At 40.5% G+C, this 15,097-nt stretch overlaps 1 protein-coding gene across 7 annotated transcripts in view; it reads right to left on the reverse strand.

Moving 5' to 3' along the window:
• piezo2b (piezo-type mechanosensitive ion channel component 2b) overlaps window positions 1-15,097 on the reverse strand; it is a 52,648-nt gene that overhangs the window by 29,557 nt on the left and 7,994 nt on the right. For 6 of the 7 annotated variants that reach the window (XM_008334654.3, XM_008334655.3, XM_017042336.2 and 3 more), the window contains exons 3-10: window positions 12,509-12,634; window positions 8,949-8,991; window positions 6,852-7,014; window positions 5,564-5,837; window positions 5,044-5,257; window positions 2,330-2,504; window positions 894-1,013; window positions 133-168 (exon numbers count right to left, since the gene is read on the reverse strand). In XM_008334654.3, coding sequence (XP_008332876.2) covers window positions 133-168; window positions 894-1,013; window positions 2,330-2,504; window positions 5,044-5,257; window positions 5,564-5,837; window positions 6,852-7,014; window positions 8,949-8,991; window positions 12,509-12,634 — 1,151 coding nt within the window. The remainder of the gene's footprint in view (window positions 1-132; window positions 169-893; window positions 1,014-2,329; window positions 2,505-5,043; window positions 5,258-5,563; window positions 5,838-6,851; window positions 7,015-8,948; window positions 8,992-12,508; window positions 12,635-15,097) is intronic. The other variant, XM_017042333.2, reaches the window with a different exon arrangement.

A 15,097-nucleotide genomic window follows, 5' to 3' on the forward strand; every position in this document is an offset into this window, starting at 1 on the left:
TATATATATATATATATATATATATTCCAGGTATATATAGAGAGTTCTTGTTTCTGCAGCAGGGGTTAAAGGGTAAACAAGCGTGAGATGCAGAGATTTAGGAATTTAAGATACATCCAGAGCAGCTCCCACCTCAGTAGTACTGATGCCATCCTGGGTGGAGAGGAGCTGGGAGGAGAAAAGAGCATACAAAGACAAGGTGCGTTATCGATGTGCGGCTAAAGTCAAAAGCCTCCTTGTTCTTTACAAACGCTGATAAGCAGGAACAAAACAGCAGCAGCACTATAGTAAATCGAGCCCATTGCTCATCTGTGTCTGCACGGGCCTAAAAGCTTTTAAACCTCGAGAGTTGGCCAGCAGAGAGAGAGAGAGAGAGAGAGGGAGAGAGACTGCCCACCCTAATGTGGCAACAAGGTCAGTGTGTACATGTGCAGTTACAGCTGAACCTTCCAGGTCCAATAAGAAAGAGAAAACAGCAAAAGCATTCAGATCAGAGTTCAACAAAGACTGTGTGTTTTCCCCCCCGTTGTTCCTGCTGTGTATTAAGATATGAGAGCGTTTTTTCCAGGCCGTTTTAGTTATTTTGTTCAACTGAATCACACTGTCTGAAAGCAACTTCAGTTACAGGCCGGAATACGAGCAGGAAATTAATTTATGTTTGTTTTGAAAAAGAGAGGTTGAGGTAACAAAAGTCAGAATAGATCTTCAGGATATGTTCAAAGTCTTTTGGGAAATCCTTCATCCTCTTCAACAATGCGCTCACTTCCTGAACAGTGTGGCACCGTTTGAAGGGACACAGGTTTCGTTGAGTGATGACTACAGGGCATTATTACTTCAAAACCTGTGCGGCGATCTGCTCTCAATCAGGGACGTGTGTTTTGACCCCCACGTACGTTTTTCTCATCAGTGCGCTGGCGTGATTCCCACCACCGCTGCCTCTTCCTGTTGGCAGAGTAACTTATTCTGTTTCCGACCAGATCCTCCTCCTCACACACGTCACTGTCCTTGTCATCCTGAAAAAACAAAGACAGACACTTTAAACGGTGTGTAACTGAAGACGGAGGATCAATAGTCGACAGCTTGAAACGGAGAAGCTCGTCGTACAAACGAGAGCTCTATCTGAGGAGCAGAATGAACTGGTACTGCTGTGTTATCTACGTTCCAATTAAAATGTTTGTCATGAATGAGCTAATTCTTAGAATTAGTGTTGTTTTTTTCCTGTATTTCAGGCCAGTGAAACAGTTAAAAGATTAAACCCACAAAATAAGAAAAGAGTTGTTCAAATCAGAGCTGCATTTCTCACTCTTTTGTCTTTTATTTTATGAAAATAAAAGACAAATGTCATGTTTTAAATAAATATGAAGATTATATTATTTGAAGACAATTTCAACCTTCCAAACGTAAATTTCCTTAAAAATTTACATTTGACAAATTTGTCAGTGAAATCCATTGCTTTGTTTGTGTTTGATGTAATTTTATCTCCTTAAAGACGGATTCTCTGTGACATCATTTACACTTAATGTCTGCAGCTGAGTGACGTCACCAGGCTGTTTTAGTGTCAGTCTCTGCAGGAGCAAAATAACGAAAAGAAATCTCTCTCACACACCTGCACACACACACACACACACACACTCCTAGAGACAGATCAATAGGACACGTAAACATCAAATTGATCCTAGTGTGGATCCTCTATGAAAATGCTAATCTATAATTCTGAATTGAAGGTGAAACAGGCAGGACTTTAGGCATTGACATGACAAGTCCATTAATACATTTTTTTTTCCTGAACTATATATCAAGAGTACAACAAACCTCCCTGACCCGTCACTAACCAAACTTAACTCAAAAGAGTTTAAATACAAGCTGGTTATGAAATGTAAATATGTTTTTATTCCTGCTCTTTAAATTTCCAACTCGGGGAGAGACAGTAAAAATGATTCACTCTCCTAGGAAATGATATTATAAAACACACAATTAAACACATCTGTCTTACTGCCTGTTGTTGTTCCAATTACTTTTAACATTTCCTTCTGTTCTGATTACAGTTGTGAAATTGCAGGGTCACCAACGCGGACCATGGACCATTTAAAGACCACAGCTGGTTGTTTTTCATTTTTATCTCGGCTGTTTTAAATCACAATTACCTTCTACTGTGTCAGTCATTAATGAAAAAAGTGCACAATGCTGCAGAAAGACACGACTATAAAAGTGCACGGTCCACTGCGTATGATGCCTTACGACTATGCTGACCTGCTGTGCTATTGATTTTAGGGAAAAAGGCAGTATTTCTTATCGTGACTTTGTCTTTTTTGCAGCATATTTTCCTCACCATCAGCTGTTCGATGGGCTCCTGCAGCCACAGGCGGATGAGCGTAGCCAGGGTGTAGTAGAGGAGCAGGAGCATGATGGGATTCACAAAGTGGTACCACTTTCTGTCCGGGTGAACTATGAGCATCCAGGTGTAGGAGCAGTTGCTCTGAACAATGGGGGAGATGCCAAACACACTGCAGTGACAGAAAAACACACACGTGGGGAAATGATGATGAGTCCAACAGTGCTGCACTGGAACAACGGCTTCAGGAATGAAGAGGTCATTCTGACAAACGAGGTTGATTTTATTCTTTGTCTTATTTCTATTTTTTATAGTTATATATGCCATTTGTATCCAAATTAAGAGCATCCTAACTCTTTCAACAGCACCTCCTACAGGGGTCAAAGGGAGCTACACATATACATTAACTCCCATGTGTGACTAAAGCTACTGTAAGTCTATTCTTCCCTATTGTTATTTTTTTAATTGTGTAAATTAAAATGATCTACTTTGATCAATAGTTCCAGCTGCTCTCATTGGGTTAAGTGAATCGAGCCTCAATATGTCTGTGATCTGACCAGACTTTTCAGCTGAAATCTTTTGTGAACTGGACCCAACTTCTCCATCAGTAGATGAGCTCTCATTAGGGTAAGTGTGCCGCTCCAGTCATCACTCATCATCACTCAGCCCTGGACCTTAATCTTGGAAACTAATTATTATTTCCTGAAATGAAGCCAACATAACAGAGGTGATGTAAACGTGTTTCAACGTATTTCAATAAATACAATACAAATATACTTAAAAAAATAATTTAAAAAAAGTCATAAGAACTACATCATAAATGTCAAATGCCAGCTGGACATGAATTTGTGTAGTGATTTTTTTATTTTTATAGAGAGATTTCCTATTACTCTCAGAGGTTAACATTAGGTTTTATTACATATCATAAATAAGTTCATATCCTAAGAATTAAACACACTGGTTGCTATGCCACTGTTTATTGTCACTGCTAATTGCAAATTCATTCTTTACCTTTGATATCAACTCATGTTGACTGTACGCTGCTGTGTACTTTTCCTGTAATAACACTTTATACCAGCGCAGCATTTTAGAATGAAGAATTATACTGAGATTTTTCAATGAACAGTAACAGTAATATAATTTGAAATTTTGTATATGATAAATAGAATTTACTGGATGTCAATTTAACCCATCTGCAATAAGTGAATTTATAATTTTGGTCACGAGTCATTGCCAAAAATAAAACATTAAAAAATATTTTACTGCATCTCCACTGTGATTTAAAAGTCTTCTTAAACATTACATCAGGCAATTTTTACATAATAATATTATGCAGCAGAATGGGCCTCATGGGACCCCAGGCCCATGTTTTAGAACAGTCCAGAAGGAAATGGATTTAATCAGACTAGTGTAAAGTTATGCCACTGATGCTCTGAAAAAAAGGAAAAGCAACACAATCAGAATCTTCAAGAAGAAGTTGATTCACTTCGGCCGTTTGTACAATAGAAGTGACAGGATTTGAGGCCTGGCTCTGAGAGGGAACAAAGGTCACGTCCTCAACAGGAACCACATCGACATCATCCAGCGACAACAACAACAGACTTATGAGCATCCAGAGTCTTCTCTTCCAGCCAAGCGCAGGACTGACCCACACCACCCGACCCTCGACCATACCATACCTTTGGTACATCTGTTTTTGCAGCTAGTCACATGACTGGGGATTTCCATTGTACAGCAGGGAGGAAGTTAGGCTAGTCAACAGCCTCACTCAACACAGGCTCTGCAGCAAGGCCACGTCAATGTCAACACGCAGGACTGGAGTCTACTGTCTCACAGACATATTAGACATACTTTAACCACACCAGTGATCTTTAAATATATAAATATATATCTATATATGTAGATTGGTAAAAACTATTAACTTCAAAGACAACAACAGTAAATAAATGGTGAATTAATCTGTATCATTTGTTCTTCTCATCGTGCGTCTTGTTTATTTCACTGATTTATGGACCTAATTATTCCCAATGATAACTAAATCGACAGCTTGGTTATAAAATAATTTACTTTAATTACACGTGGGAGCTCAGCTGCCGGTTTATACGAGTAAACAAACTGCAGACCTGGCTGTCAGTTCAACGACCGACGAAGTCCCCGCTACGGAGTCTGCTTTCATTACAGCTGTGACCGACACGTTGGCAAGAAATGCAAAGCTATGGTTTCACTCAGACCACAATGTTTTACCGCTGCAGCCACAGGCAGCTGATTGTCTCCTCTCCCATGCATAATAAAACAACACGGGCCGTGGTGGAGAGGCAGAGAGTGCTGCCTGTGATATTGATGCTCTGAGAGTAGGAGTTACACCTCTGCCTGCAGCTGCGCTGCTCGGTCCCTTCACCTTCTTGTTTGCAACAACAGTAAATATTTATTAATGTTTAAACAAACGTTCTGGAGTTTACACAGATACTGTTTAGTGAAAGGAGCCGTGACTGCGGTGCTCCATCATCCTGTGGTGTCGGTATTTCTACATTAGTGAGCATCAGTGTGGGTTTGAGCAGGAGCATCGCTCTGCTTCATTTACACTGATGACTTTAACTCCGACTCTGTGTTGTGGCCTAAATCTAATCCATCCTCCTCTATGAGAACTACTTACTAAGTTGTTGCTTCATACACATGCACAGAAATACTCTGGAGGAGAACAGCAGACACACCTGATGTAACTGTCGCCCGGTGGAATGGACTCCTGGAAGAACTGGAACTGATAGAGGTAGAGCACAATGAGGTGGCCAGCGCTGTAGATGGCCATCAGGACGCACATGCAGCTGAAGATGAGCGTGTCAAAGGTCCGACAGAGTGACCACCAGGTGCAGAGGAAGAGGAAGATGAAGAAGTACACAGCTGAGGTCATTGACGGCAGCATGACACCTGAGGATGAGGGAGAAAAATATTCTTAGTGGTTTATATTTTGTGGATAACAGTTAATTATTCATTCCTGCCTTTAACAGTCTACCTCTTACCTGTAGTGTACTCTAAACAACACACACCCTAAAGTGTTTCAACCCACTGGGCAGAGCAGTTCAAACACAGCTGAAGGTTTCAAAGCTTTACTCATTGGCTAAATCTAATGAACATGGCTTCATTTTTGGGGTTCATTGAGAGGGTGACGTGTCCTCCGTGTTTCCCAGCTGAAACCTTTTCTTCAATTCAACCACTTCATTCACAGCAGCTCACCTGTCATGCCCAACAAGATGGTGACCACCACCTTTCCTGCAGTGGTGATCAAATTCCCAATGATCTCCTTCCCCTTTGAAGCAACCTCCGCCACAATGCGGAGAACCTTCATCTTGGCACTTTCTTTCTCTTCCTCTTCTTCCTCCTCCTCCGCCTCAACTCCTTCCTCTCCGATCAGCTCCTCATCCTCCTCATCCTCCCCGGCCTCGTACCCTGCTTCAAGGTCCTCCTCCAGCAGGATGTTGTCGTCCAGGCTAAGCTTCTCCTCTTCCTCCTTTAGTTGTGGACGTGACAAACATTAATCAGTGTTGGTCTGTCAGAGCTGAACACAATCATCAAACTGAGGTGAGGTTAACAAACATTCTGTGGATACAGTTACTGTGTTGATTGTTATTTATGGTATTGTAATATAAATGAAACAAATATAACATCTGGACAATTAACTGCAACAAACTGAGAGACTCAGTAGCAGGTGGTTAAGGTCCCGTGTTAAAACAAATGGCAGTTTCAGTTCATAAGGCTCGCTCCAAGAGATAAAACCCGACTGCAGCACAGGACGACTGGAGATATATTTTGTGGTGTTTCTCAGTAATGGGGAGGGGAGCCATCTGTGGCAGCATTAGCAGCCGCAACATTTAGACGAGTGGAAGTAAAAGTGAATGTGGCTTTAATTAACATTGAGTCATAAAGAGAGAGAGGAGGACATGCCAGGGAACCAGGGGGTGGAGGGTGGAGGGTGGAGGGGTGCGGGTGTGATTCCAATTCATTAACACTCACAGTCATCTCTCCTGCTCTGCTCGTTTGTGTTAACAAAGTAAAATGTATGTGAGAAGCAGCACAACATCCTTGTTGACGACCTGGACGCTTGACGGATGAAAACTAAACATACGTGTGTATCTGTGTGTGAGGTTAGAAATTAATTTAATACCATATGATGTGTTTTTACTTGATTTTACTGCAGACTCATTTAATTAAAATTGTGTGGGGACAAATGCACTGAGTTGTAATTTTATTTATTATTAATTTACAATTAATATATATGTTTTGTAAGGAATTAATTGTTTACAATATATATTCAGTTTTGAAGAAATACCTGTGAATCTGTCACCAGTTCAACAGAGTTCAACAGTGCCAGTGTGATATCTATGACCAAATAACTTCAAAACATAGTAGTAAACACACACACACACACACACACACACTACAGATCAGGTGGAATGTCACCAGAGGCCGGAAAAAGAGAAAAACAGGGAATCAAAGATTCCATGTAGCCATAAATGAAACCCACTTGTTCCTCTGCGTCAAAGTCGGCGTTGTACTGTGCCATGTCCTCAGGCGGCCTCTTCTGGACCAGACTGCGACACAGCAGCCAAATGGCTAAGCCAACCATAAACATGCCGATGTCAGGGATGAACACTCGGATGCCATTTCCTGCGTCTGCACCAATCACGCTGTGGACAAACACAAAGTTGAGGATATGTACGCTGACAGAAAAGGCTCCCGATATCATCTCGCATGTCAGGCTCATGGTGCAGATGGAAGAGTTCAACGGCTGCCAACGGCTGATCAATCTCCACATCAAAGAATTTTTCTGAGAAATTCAGGGACTCGTGTTCCCTTGGACGGCGTCCATAAACACTGGGCTGTCTTCACTTTGAATCCATCCATAAATATTTGTCACATCTTCTCCCTTTCTCTGTCCCAATATTCCACTCCTGTTACCATTTAACAAAAGAGACAAACAACATGGACAGAACGGCCAAGTTCTGTCCTCATTCAACTTGCAATGACTGAGCTGAATTTTTTTTGTTATTGGATGAATAATTCTTTGCAAAGATTGAAAGAAAAAAATAAAATCTGATCATTTTTAGTATTTTGATTATTGATTATCCCTTTAAACACACATGAATACCAAAACATTTTCAGCCGAATATTTTTTACAAATGTTGATGGTACAGGATGAGAGTGATCTTTTTTCAGGTCTGCATTTTTTTTGCAGAACATAATGGAGAAAGGAAATTAATTAGGGCAAAGCCAAATTATTTTTAATCGAAAGTGCCGCTGGTCATACAACCACAACTCACAACTATTTTTTTTAATTTAAAAACTTAAATAATTGCCATTTCTATGTTTGTTAATGAATGACAAAAAAGTCTAATGTTATTTTTACATTCATTTTCTTTTTTTTACAAGGTGTGTTGTCAATACTGAGGCACACAGGGAACCGTCTGAACCCTAATTTAGCCCTGACCCCTGACCCCTGACGGACTGAGGACGCCTTTTACAAAGTGCTCACCCATCATAAACGTACAATAACACGCCTCCTCCCAGCATGGTTTATAAGTATTGATAGTTTGAAAAGAAAGGCTGAGCCGTCGTTTGGGTTGAGACATAAAACACCTTCTCTCCATAAATAGAACCAATCACAGCGCGGCCCTGAATGGACCGCATTAAAGGTAACGACCTGAAAAGAAAGTATTGATCCCCACAGCGGAATATTCACACTCAGATAAACAGGTCGGCCTCGGCAGGTTAAATCTAATCAAGGACGTCTCTTTCCATGTGTGTTATTGTTCCAGGCTCCGCCCACCCTCACACGGGTGAAAGAGATGGAAAGCAGGCAGGGCAGAGCCAGCTGCTGGGTGTACCATGTGAGAGAATGACCTCGTATCATCACTTCCACTGGATGCAAAGACATGTAGTCAATGAACGGAACATAACATGTCTTCTATGGTATAAATATTTAGTGGTAGTAAATTTAATGAGTTTATGCTCTGAAAGAATCTCTATGACAACTGTCTCCAGAGTTTGACATCTGGAGACAGTTTGCATCTGTCGGTAGTTTTGCCTTTTTTCCCCCTCAAAACAGGAAGTTTGAGTTGAAAGCGTCGGCCTGTGCAGCTGGATGGACTTGACAATGTAAACTGTGGATAAGTAGGTGGATGCACAGCAGTGAAACGGCTGCTATTGGACATTCTCATATTCAGGAAATAACGAGGAGACACGTGAGGAGACGGTGAAAAAAGATTGACAAAAAGATTTAACAATTTCTGTGGCGCTCTGTTTGCTGACCTCAAAGGAAAAAAAATTACCGTTGGAGCTGTCATTAACAATTCAATATATAATGAGCTATTGTGATATTTATGAGAAATGATAGTGCTGACTGTTAGGTTTATCAGCCAGAACTCACTGACCTGAGCCAAGTCTGAACCTCACTGTGAGAAGGTGAAGCTCTGACCTAACGCCAAAACTGGGGAATGAACCGTTTCAATAAAAAAAATAAAAAAAATTACGAACGCATTTTTAGACAAGAAAGAAATCCGACAAGGCATTAGCTAAATGTCAAATATCTAATTTTATAAACATTTACATACACAATTCTTACCTCTCAAACCCAATTTGTCGTATAGATTTCTCCCATGTTGAACCTGGACAGAAGGAAATACAAAAGATTTTAGTCCAAGGAAATATTTTGGGTGTAAAGAGCTTTGTTCTCACTACACAGGAAATACCTTAGAGAAAATAAACCTTCACTCGCACGAACGCCATCCCTTTATTTCCCCTTAAAAGGTCATTAGAAGTTAATGGTGCCTTTTTTAGTAGCAGAGATTTCTCAAACTGTATTTTCTCTTTCTTTTCTTTTTTTTTATCAGTGATTGAAAGGTAGCTAAAGGTCACCTGTGTGGAAATGTCACTGAAGGTTGCATTAAAAAAAAAAAAAATCCAGATCTTTTATTCAAACCCAGGCAACATGTAATGGAGGTCATTCAGAGGTCAGATCACAGGCAGCCGTGGAGACGCCGTGACGTAAGTTAGGTTTAATTTAGGGCAAGAAGACAGAGGTCACGGTTTCAGGCTCCAACTCAAACTGAAGGCTTTCTGCTGTGATTAAATCTGTATGAAACAAAGATGGTATTTGAAGCGTGACAGAAATTGAAATTAAATATCACATGATTTACAAATAAATGCTTTTAAATATTTGTAAAAACTAAAATTATAATAATTTATATTATAATAAATAAAAATATGCAGGTGAAGGAAAACAATCGGTGTCAGTGTGGTCAGTGTTGGGATAACCTCTGTGTCATGTGTGCTCTGTTTCCACAGCTTGGATTTGTTATGTATCCCAACACGTCCGAGCGGAGCTCAGGAACAGAGAGGGGAAATTTTCAGACGCTCACGTCGACAGCGGAGATGGTCGACGACGGACGGCTGGCTTTTGTTCTGCTGCCAGAGTAGAAACATGTCACCTGGTTGTGACTCGGAGATGAGGACCAGGAGATTTACGGATGTTTCCTGCTCCTCTGTTTGGGTAATGGGTAATGAATTAGCTGCTTAACCGTCTGTGTGCTTCTGTTTTGTGGTATAATGAGCCGACGGTTTATTGTTGGCTCCCAGGCAGCGACGACTATAAAGAACTTCATTAGAGAAATTGTGAGCACCAGTCTCAGCCGTACAATAACATCTCAGTGACAGTTTGCACCATAATGATACTGCACTACATGATGAATTTCTTCTTTTTTCCCCCCTTACACCTGCAGTAGTAAACAGAATCGTAACAACATCAATAAAAGTAAATATATAGTAAATGTTTTTTATTTCGTGAAATCAACCTACAAGTCTTATTAAAACAACTATTCAAATCCACAATTTTTCTATTCTTATTATATATTTTTATATTTTATTTATCTGTATCATCTGAAAAAACTGTAGTGTTCTTCAAACATAGTAATATATTTAATTTTGATCAATAAAAAAACAACTGTCTACAAATAGTTCAGAGTAACTGCGTTACAAACGCCCAGTTCGGCCGTGGAACATCGTAGGAACAGTGTGTCGCGTTCTAGGACTTTCATCTAATTGAGGCTGTGTCTGAAGCGGGCGCCATAAAACTCCGTTTGTACTGTACTTGCTGGTCTGTTAACCTCACTGGTTAACCTTACACTGCAGTGTCCAGTTCTCAGCACGTTCTCACCACATCATCAAAACATCTACGGTTGGAGGGAAGGTCAGTCCGTGACTCACATTTGGAGCACGACAGAAATATGAAGCGAAAGCCTGTGAACATGAGTTCCTGACTGATATGGGTCAAAACAGACATGTTTGTTGCTAATTATCTGAAAGCAGATTAGATTAGATCAGATTTGTTTTTAGATTAGATTAGATCATTTATCACAACAGCCGTCTTTACATATCCTGTTTACACAGGTCTGACCTACAAAACAGCATCGATGCTTCAGAACGAACTGTTTTATTGTGCCCCCCTCCCCTCCCCGCTCTAAACCCCTCACCTTTTTGTAGGAGACACACAGTTATGTGTTCAGCTCTGAAGATCTTTTTTTGGGTCTACAAACCTCCGTAATGATCACAGTGGAGCCTGGTTGGGCGTGTGTTTCTATCAGTGACATCACTCGAGTGGGTCGGGGGTTAGCCGGCACCACCCGTCAGGTGCTCTCTGATTGTGAGCACAAAACTTTACAAGAAGGAGTAAATGCACTTCCCACGGGCGTGAGTCAGCAGAGAGGAATGACAGACGACTCTAAAGAAAACAGACTCCTCCTGGTCGGGTGTCGGCGCAGCCCCTGACCTACGCTAACAGCTGGGGGTGTTTGCCTGCTGTGAGAGAGGTTTTCTCATTTGTACTGCGCTCAGTTTACTCCTCGAACGGTGTGTTTGTCTACAGCGAAGAGAGGAAATTATACACAGTCACCGCGGTCGGGTGGGGACAACAGCGTGACGATGAAGTGAGACACTTTGTGTATAGTTGGCTGCCAAAAAGGAAAAGGGTGTCAGGGGGGGTTAAACACCAGATATAGAAATCTGAGATAAGGCCTTTCCCTTTAGAATGTAGGTGGGTCAAGTGTACTTCAGTAATGTTTGGCTTCCTGTCGCAGGATACGTGAAAAAAGGTTTCTTTAAAAGCTGCAGACGTCCGAATAACATCCCTGAGTGAGAAGCTGTCCTGATATATGAATATAAAGTAACACACACGGTCACATTTGTTTTTTTATGACATCCTCACTTGGTTTATCATCCTGCGTGTGGGTGTGCGTGATATAACACTCTTCATCATCACCGTGTGCCTCATTAAACGTACAATGAAAACTTCGATCCAACAGCTGTTCTCTGCAGTTCTTACAGCTCAGTAACTCCTTCAACAACTGTGTTGTTAAATGACACGGATAATGTGTTATTCATAATTTCACTGACCTCAACCCAGGGCCAATCAGGTTCACCTTCCTGCCCGTAGGCCCTTTACCTGAACGCTGTCTGTTGGTTGTTGTTTTCAGCTAAAATCTAGACCTTTCTGACATCAACAATATTGTTTTTCTGGATTTATTTCTCCTTCTCCAAGAAGAGTCTTCCGGGGACTTTTCTATATCTCCAGTCAATCTGAACAAACTGACCTTTATTTATAACTGTAAAACAAGGGTCAGGGACCTTTTGACCTTTTAGTCCTAATTTGTTTCCTGGTATTTGGGGTTATTTGTTTTTTTTAGAAGACAAAAATGTTACACAAGACTAAAAATAACTTTTTACAATTAATTAATTAACAATTACTTATAAAGTGTGCTATAAAATGTTTGGAACGATAGTTTAAAAAAGTTTTAACAACAACAAACTAAAAATAACTTACAATTAATTATAAAGTGTGCTATAAAAATCATTATATTGGCAGAATATGTCACTTTAACTCCACAACGTGTCATTTTAAAAACTATAATTAACAGAATTTACATTGTTTTCCCCTCTATACCAGACTCCTTTTTTGCAACATACTGCTCCTTAAAATGTTTGGAACAATAGTTTAAAAAAGTTTTAACAACAACAATGTTGGGAGCCTGAGTGAGATGATGTGACTGGGCTGCTGGGATGTCTGGATACGGCACCTAAACAAACCTCACACCCTTCAGTGTCGCGGCCTTGGCGGCTCGCTGTACTCACAGTTGAAGTCTGGGCTGATGGAGTTCCCGGCCAGGAGGCTGTTGACTGTAATCTGATAAACGATGTGCAGCAGCAGGAAAGACATACTGGTGAAACACAGGGACTGCAGCAGACGCCCTGTGTGGCCTGGAGTAAAAGAAGAAAAGGTCGCTCTTAGTTTAAGGGTTTCCACATGGTGTGTTGTGTGTTTCTGCATTCTTCACATCTGTGAGGGCAGATGAAGGACTGGATTTGAACCTGGACACACTGTGGGTTTTCTACAGGAGAAGGGAGGAGATCACGGAGTCTAGTTCATGTAGAAATGACTCAATAACACATTCATCTATGTTGTGGTCTCTCCCTCCCATCCTCACTCCTGGTGTTAAATTAAATAACAATTTATGACAAAATCAGCCTAGAAAAAAGAGCAGAAATTTAAAAAGGAGAGCACCATTGAATTACTTTGTTTATCCATATATGTGCAGTATAGCTTAATTTATACTGCAAATATAAAAACAGTATTTCCTTCAGAAAGAAAAACAAATACAACTCTCCTAAGATAATAACAAACCTGTTTCTGAACATATCCTCCAATCAAGTCTAAACACTTCCAACAGAGAATTCTGGGTCATTTTTAAAATAAAAATCTTTGAATATTGATTTGAATAGTAGAAATGCTAGTATTTAAAAATGGCGTTATCACCTGGGAACAGCAGAGAGTACAAATGAAGTGCTCTGTACTGTACTCTGGGATGAGAGTACACGTGTGTGTGTGTGTGTGTACAGTGCTGCTGCAGCTGCAGCTCACACAGCTGCTCAACACATGGGACGTTTTACAGTGTGCCTACAGGTATTTGGTGTAATTTCAAGAGTTGCTGTGGAGATAATTCTCCACGGTGGGAATCTTTCTGAGACAATAAAATCTTATTTCTAAAATGAAACTGTTTGTCCCACAGGGAGGATGAGCTTTATGGCTGTGTTTAATGTCGGAAGGATCAAAACTCTCCCGTGATCACAGCTGAAGGGAGAGGAGAACACGCCGTTTTACCCACTGCTGCTTGGTCTTCATCTTCATCTTCATCATCATCTCATTACCTGGGCTGCCTTAACCTCGCCGCAAACACACAATTGTTTCACTGTTCTGTGGCGTTAGTCTCTGGCAAAGGTGAAGAACTACTACTGAGCTGCGGAGCCACATTGTGCACAACAACACAACAAGGCAGCCCTGTTAAATGTGGAAGTGAAAACAATTTGCAGTAAATCCTCCACGTTACCCCGGGCTTCGACAGGGAAAGAAAATAAAGTGTATAAATAAGAAGTGTAAAGTCTAAAATGGTCTCATCTCTATCAACAGCTGTGATTTCCTTTTCCTCCTTTTGTAACGTTAGGTTTTTATTGTCTGGCGACCATCTGTCATTGTTTCCTGACGCTCATCTCAGAGTGGGTTCTGAGCTTCACTCCATTACTGGGTCTGAAAACACCTGCCCCCACTGTGAAGTCAGAAGTTCTCCACACAGAAGCCATTGTTGGAGTGTAATAGTCACCGCTTGTTCCCCAAAGACCGTCTGATTTTTATCAAATCCTGGTCTCGTAACAGAAACTCTGCTGCTTTCTGCAGTGTGTGAAAAGCTTAAACTACTTTAAGGAGGAAAAATACTGCTTAGAATTTTACTACAGTAGAATCACAGAAAGTAGAGCGTTAGTGTGAAATACATTTACTCACAAACTCTTTTCTCTCTGTATATTCCTTACCTCTGTGTTACAATAAGAACTGAGATGTGTTGAGATGAATCAATTAATTAACTATTGTGTGAAATTATTATATTACAGTATTTTAATCTCGCAGTGCTTCAATTAAATGAAAATACTTTACATGTAATGACAAAATAAGTATCAACTGTGTATTAGATCCAGAGGAAGTGAAAAGACTGTGAGTTCCTGTTATTCTGGACACAGAATGTCATACAACGCATTTAAAAAATATTTTTGAAAAATACACAAAGGCTACTTAGTAAAGTATACATAACTATGAATATAGTTTGATTTTTTTTTTTATGAATCAGCACCATCCTGTTGGCAGGCTAACAGGGCTGCTGAGGCTAAGTGAACATCTGGCATCAGCCAGTCAGACTGCAGACCTCTTTTTTTCTGACTTCCTAATATGTCTGCCACTTTGTTTTTTACCATTTGTAGTTAATTTAGCTGCTCTGTTTGGTTTTTTAGCTATGTAGATCATTTGATTGTCCAGTGGCCACTTGACCTGCGTTGGAATCCAGCATCATTTAGCTGATCCTAATCTGGAGGGGAACAAAAACACTGAAAGTCACCTGGGTGACCTCTGGAAAAGAGAATCAGAGAAACAGTAAAAGGTCTTAAAGCTCCTAAAATCACCTATAGAGGGGGCTGTTTAAATCCCTGTTATGTAAATTGGCAGTGTACTGTGGTCAGTAATCATGTAATCACAGACATAATGGACCTGGGGGCTTCACTCCCACCTCATGTTTTCCTGAGAGCTTGTCAATTCTGACATAACTGTCAAAGCCGACAGCTATCTGATACGCTGGGCTTTATTAGAAAAAACCTCTCTCTTTAACTATTGATGAGAGTGTA

This window comes from Cynoglossus semilaevis, chromosome 20, assembly GCF_000523025.1.
Source record: "Cynoglossus semilaevis isolate Cse_v1.0 chromosome 20, Cse_v1.0, whole genome shotgun sequence".
NCBI lineage: Eukaryota > Metazoa > Chordata > Actinopteri > Pleuronectiformes > Cynoglossidae > Cynoglossus > Cynoglossus semilaevis.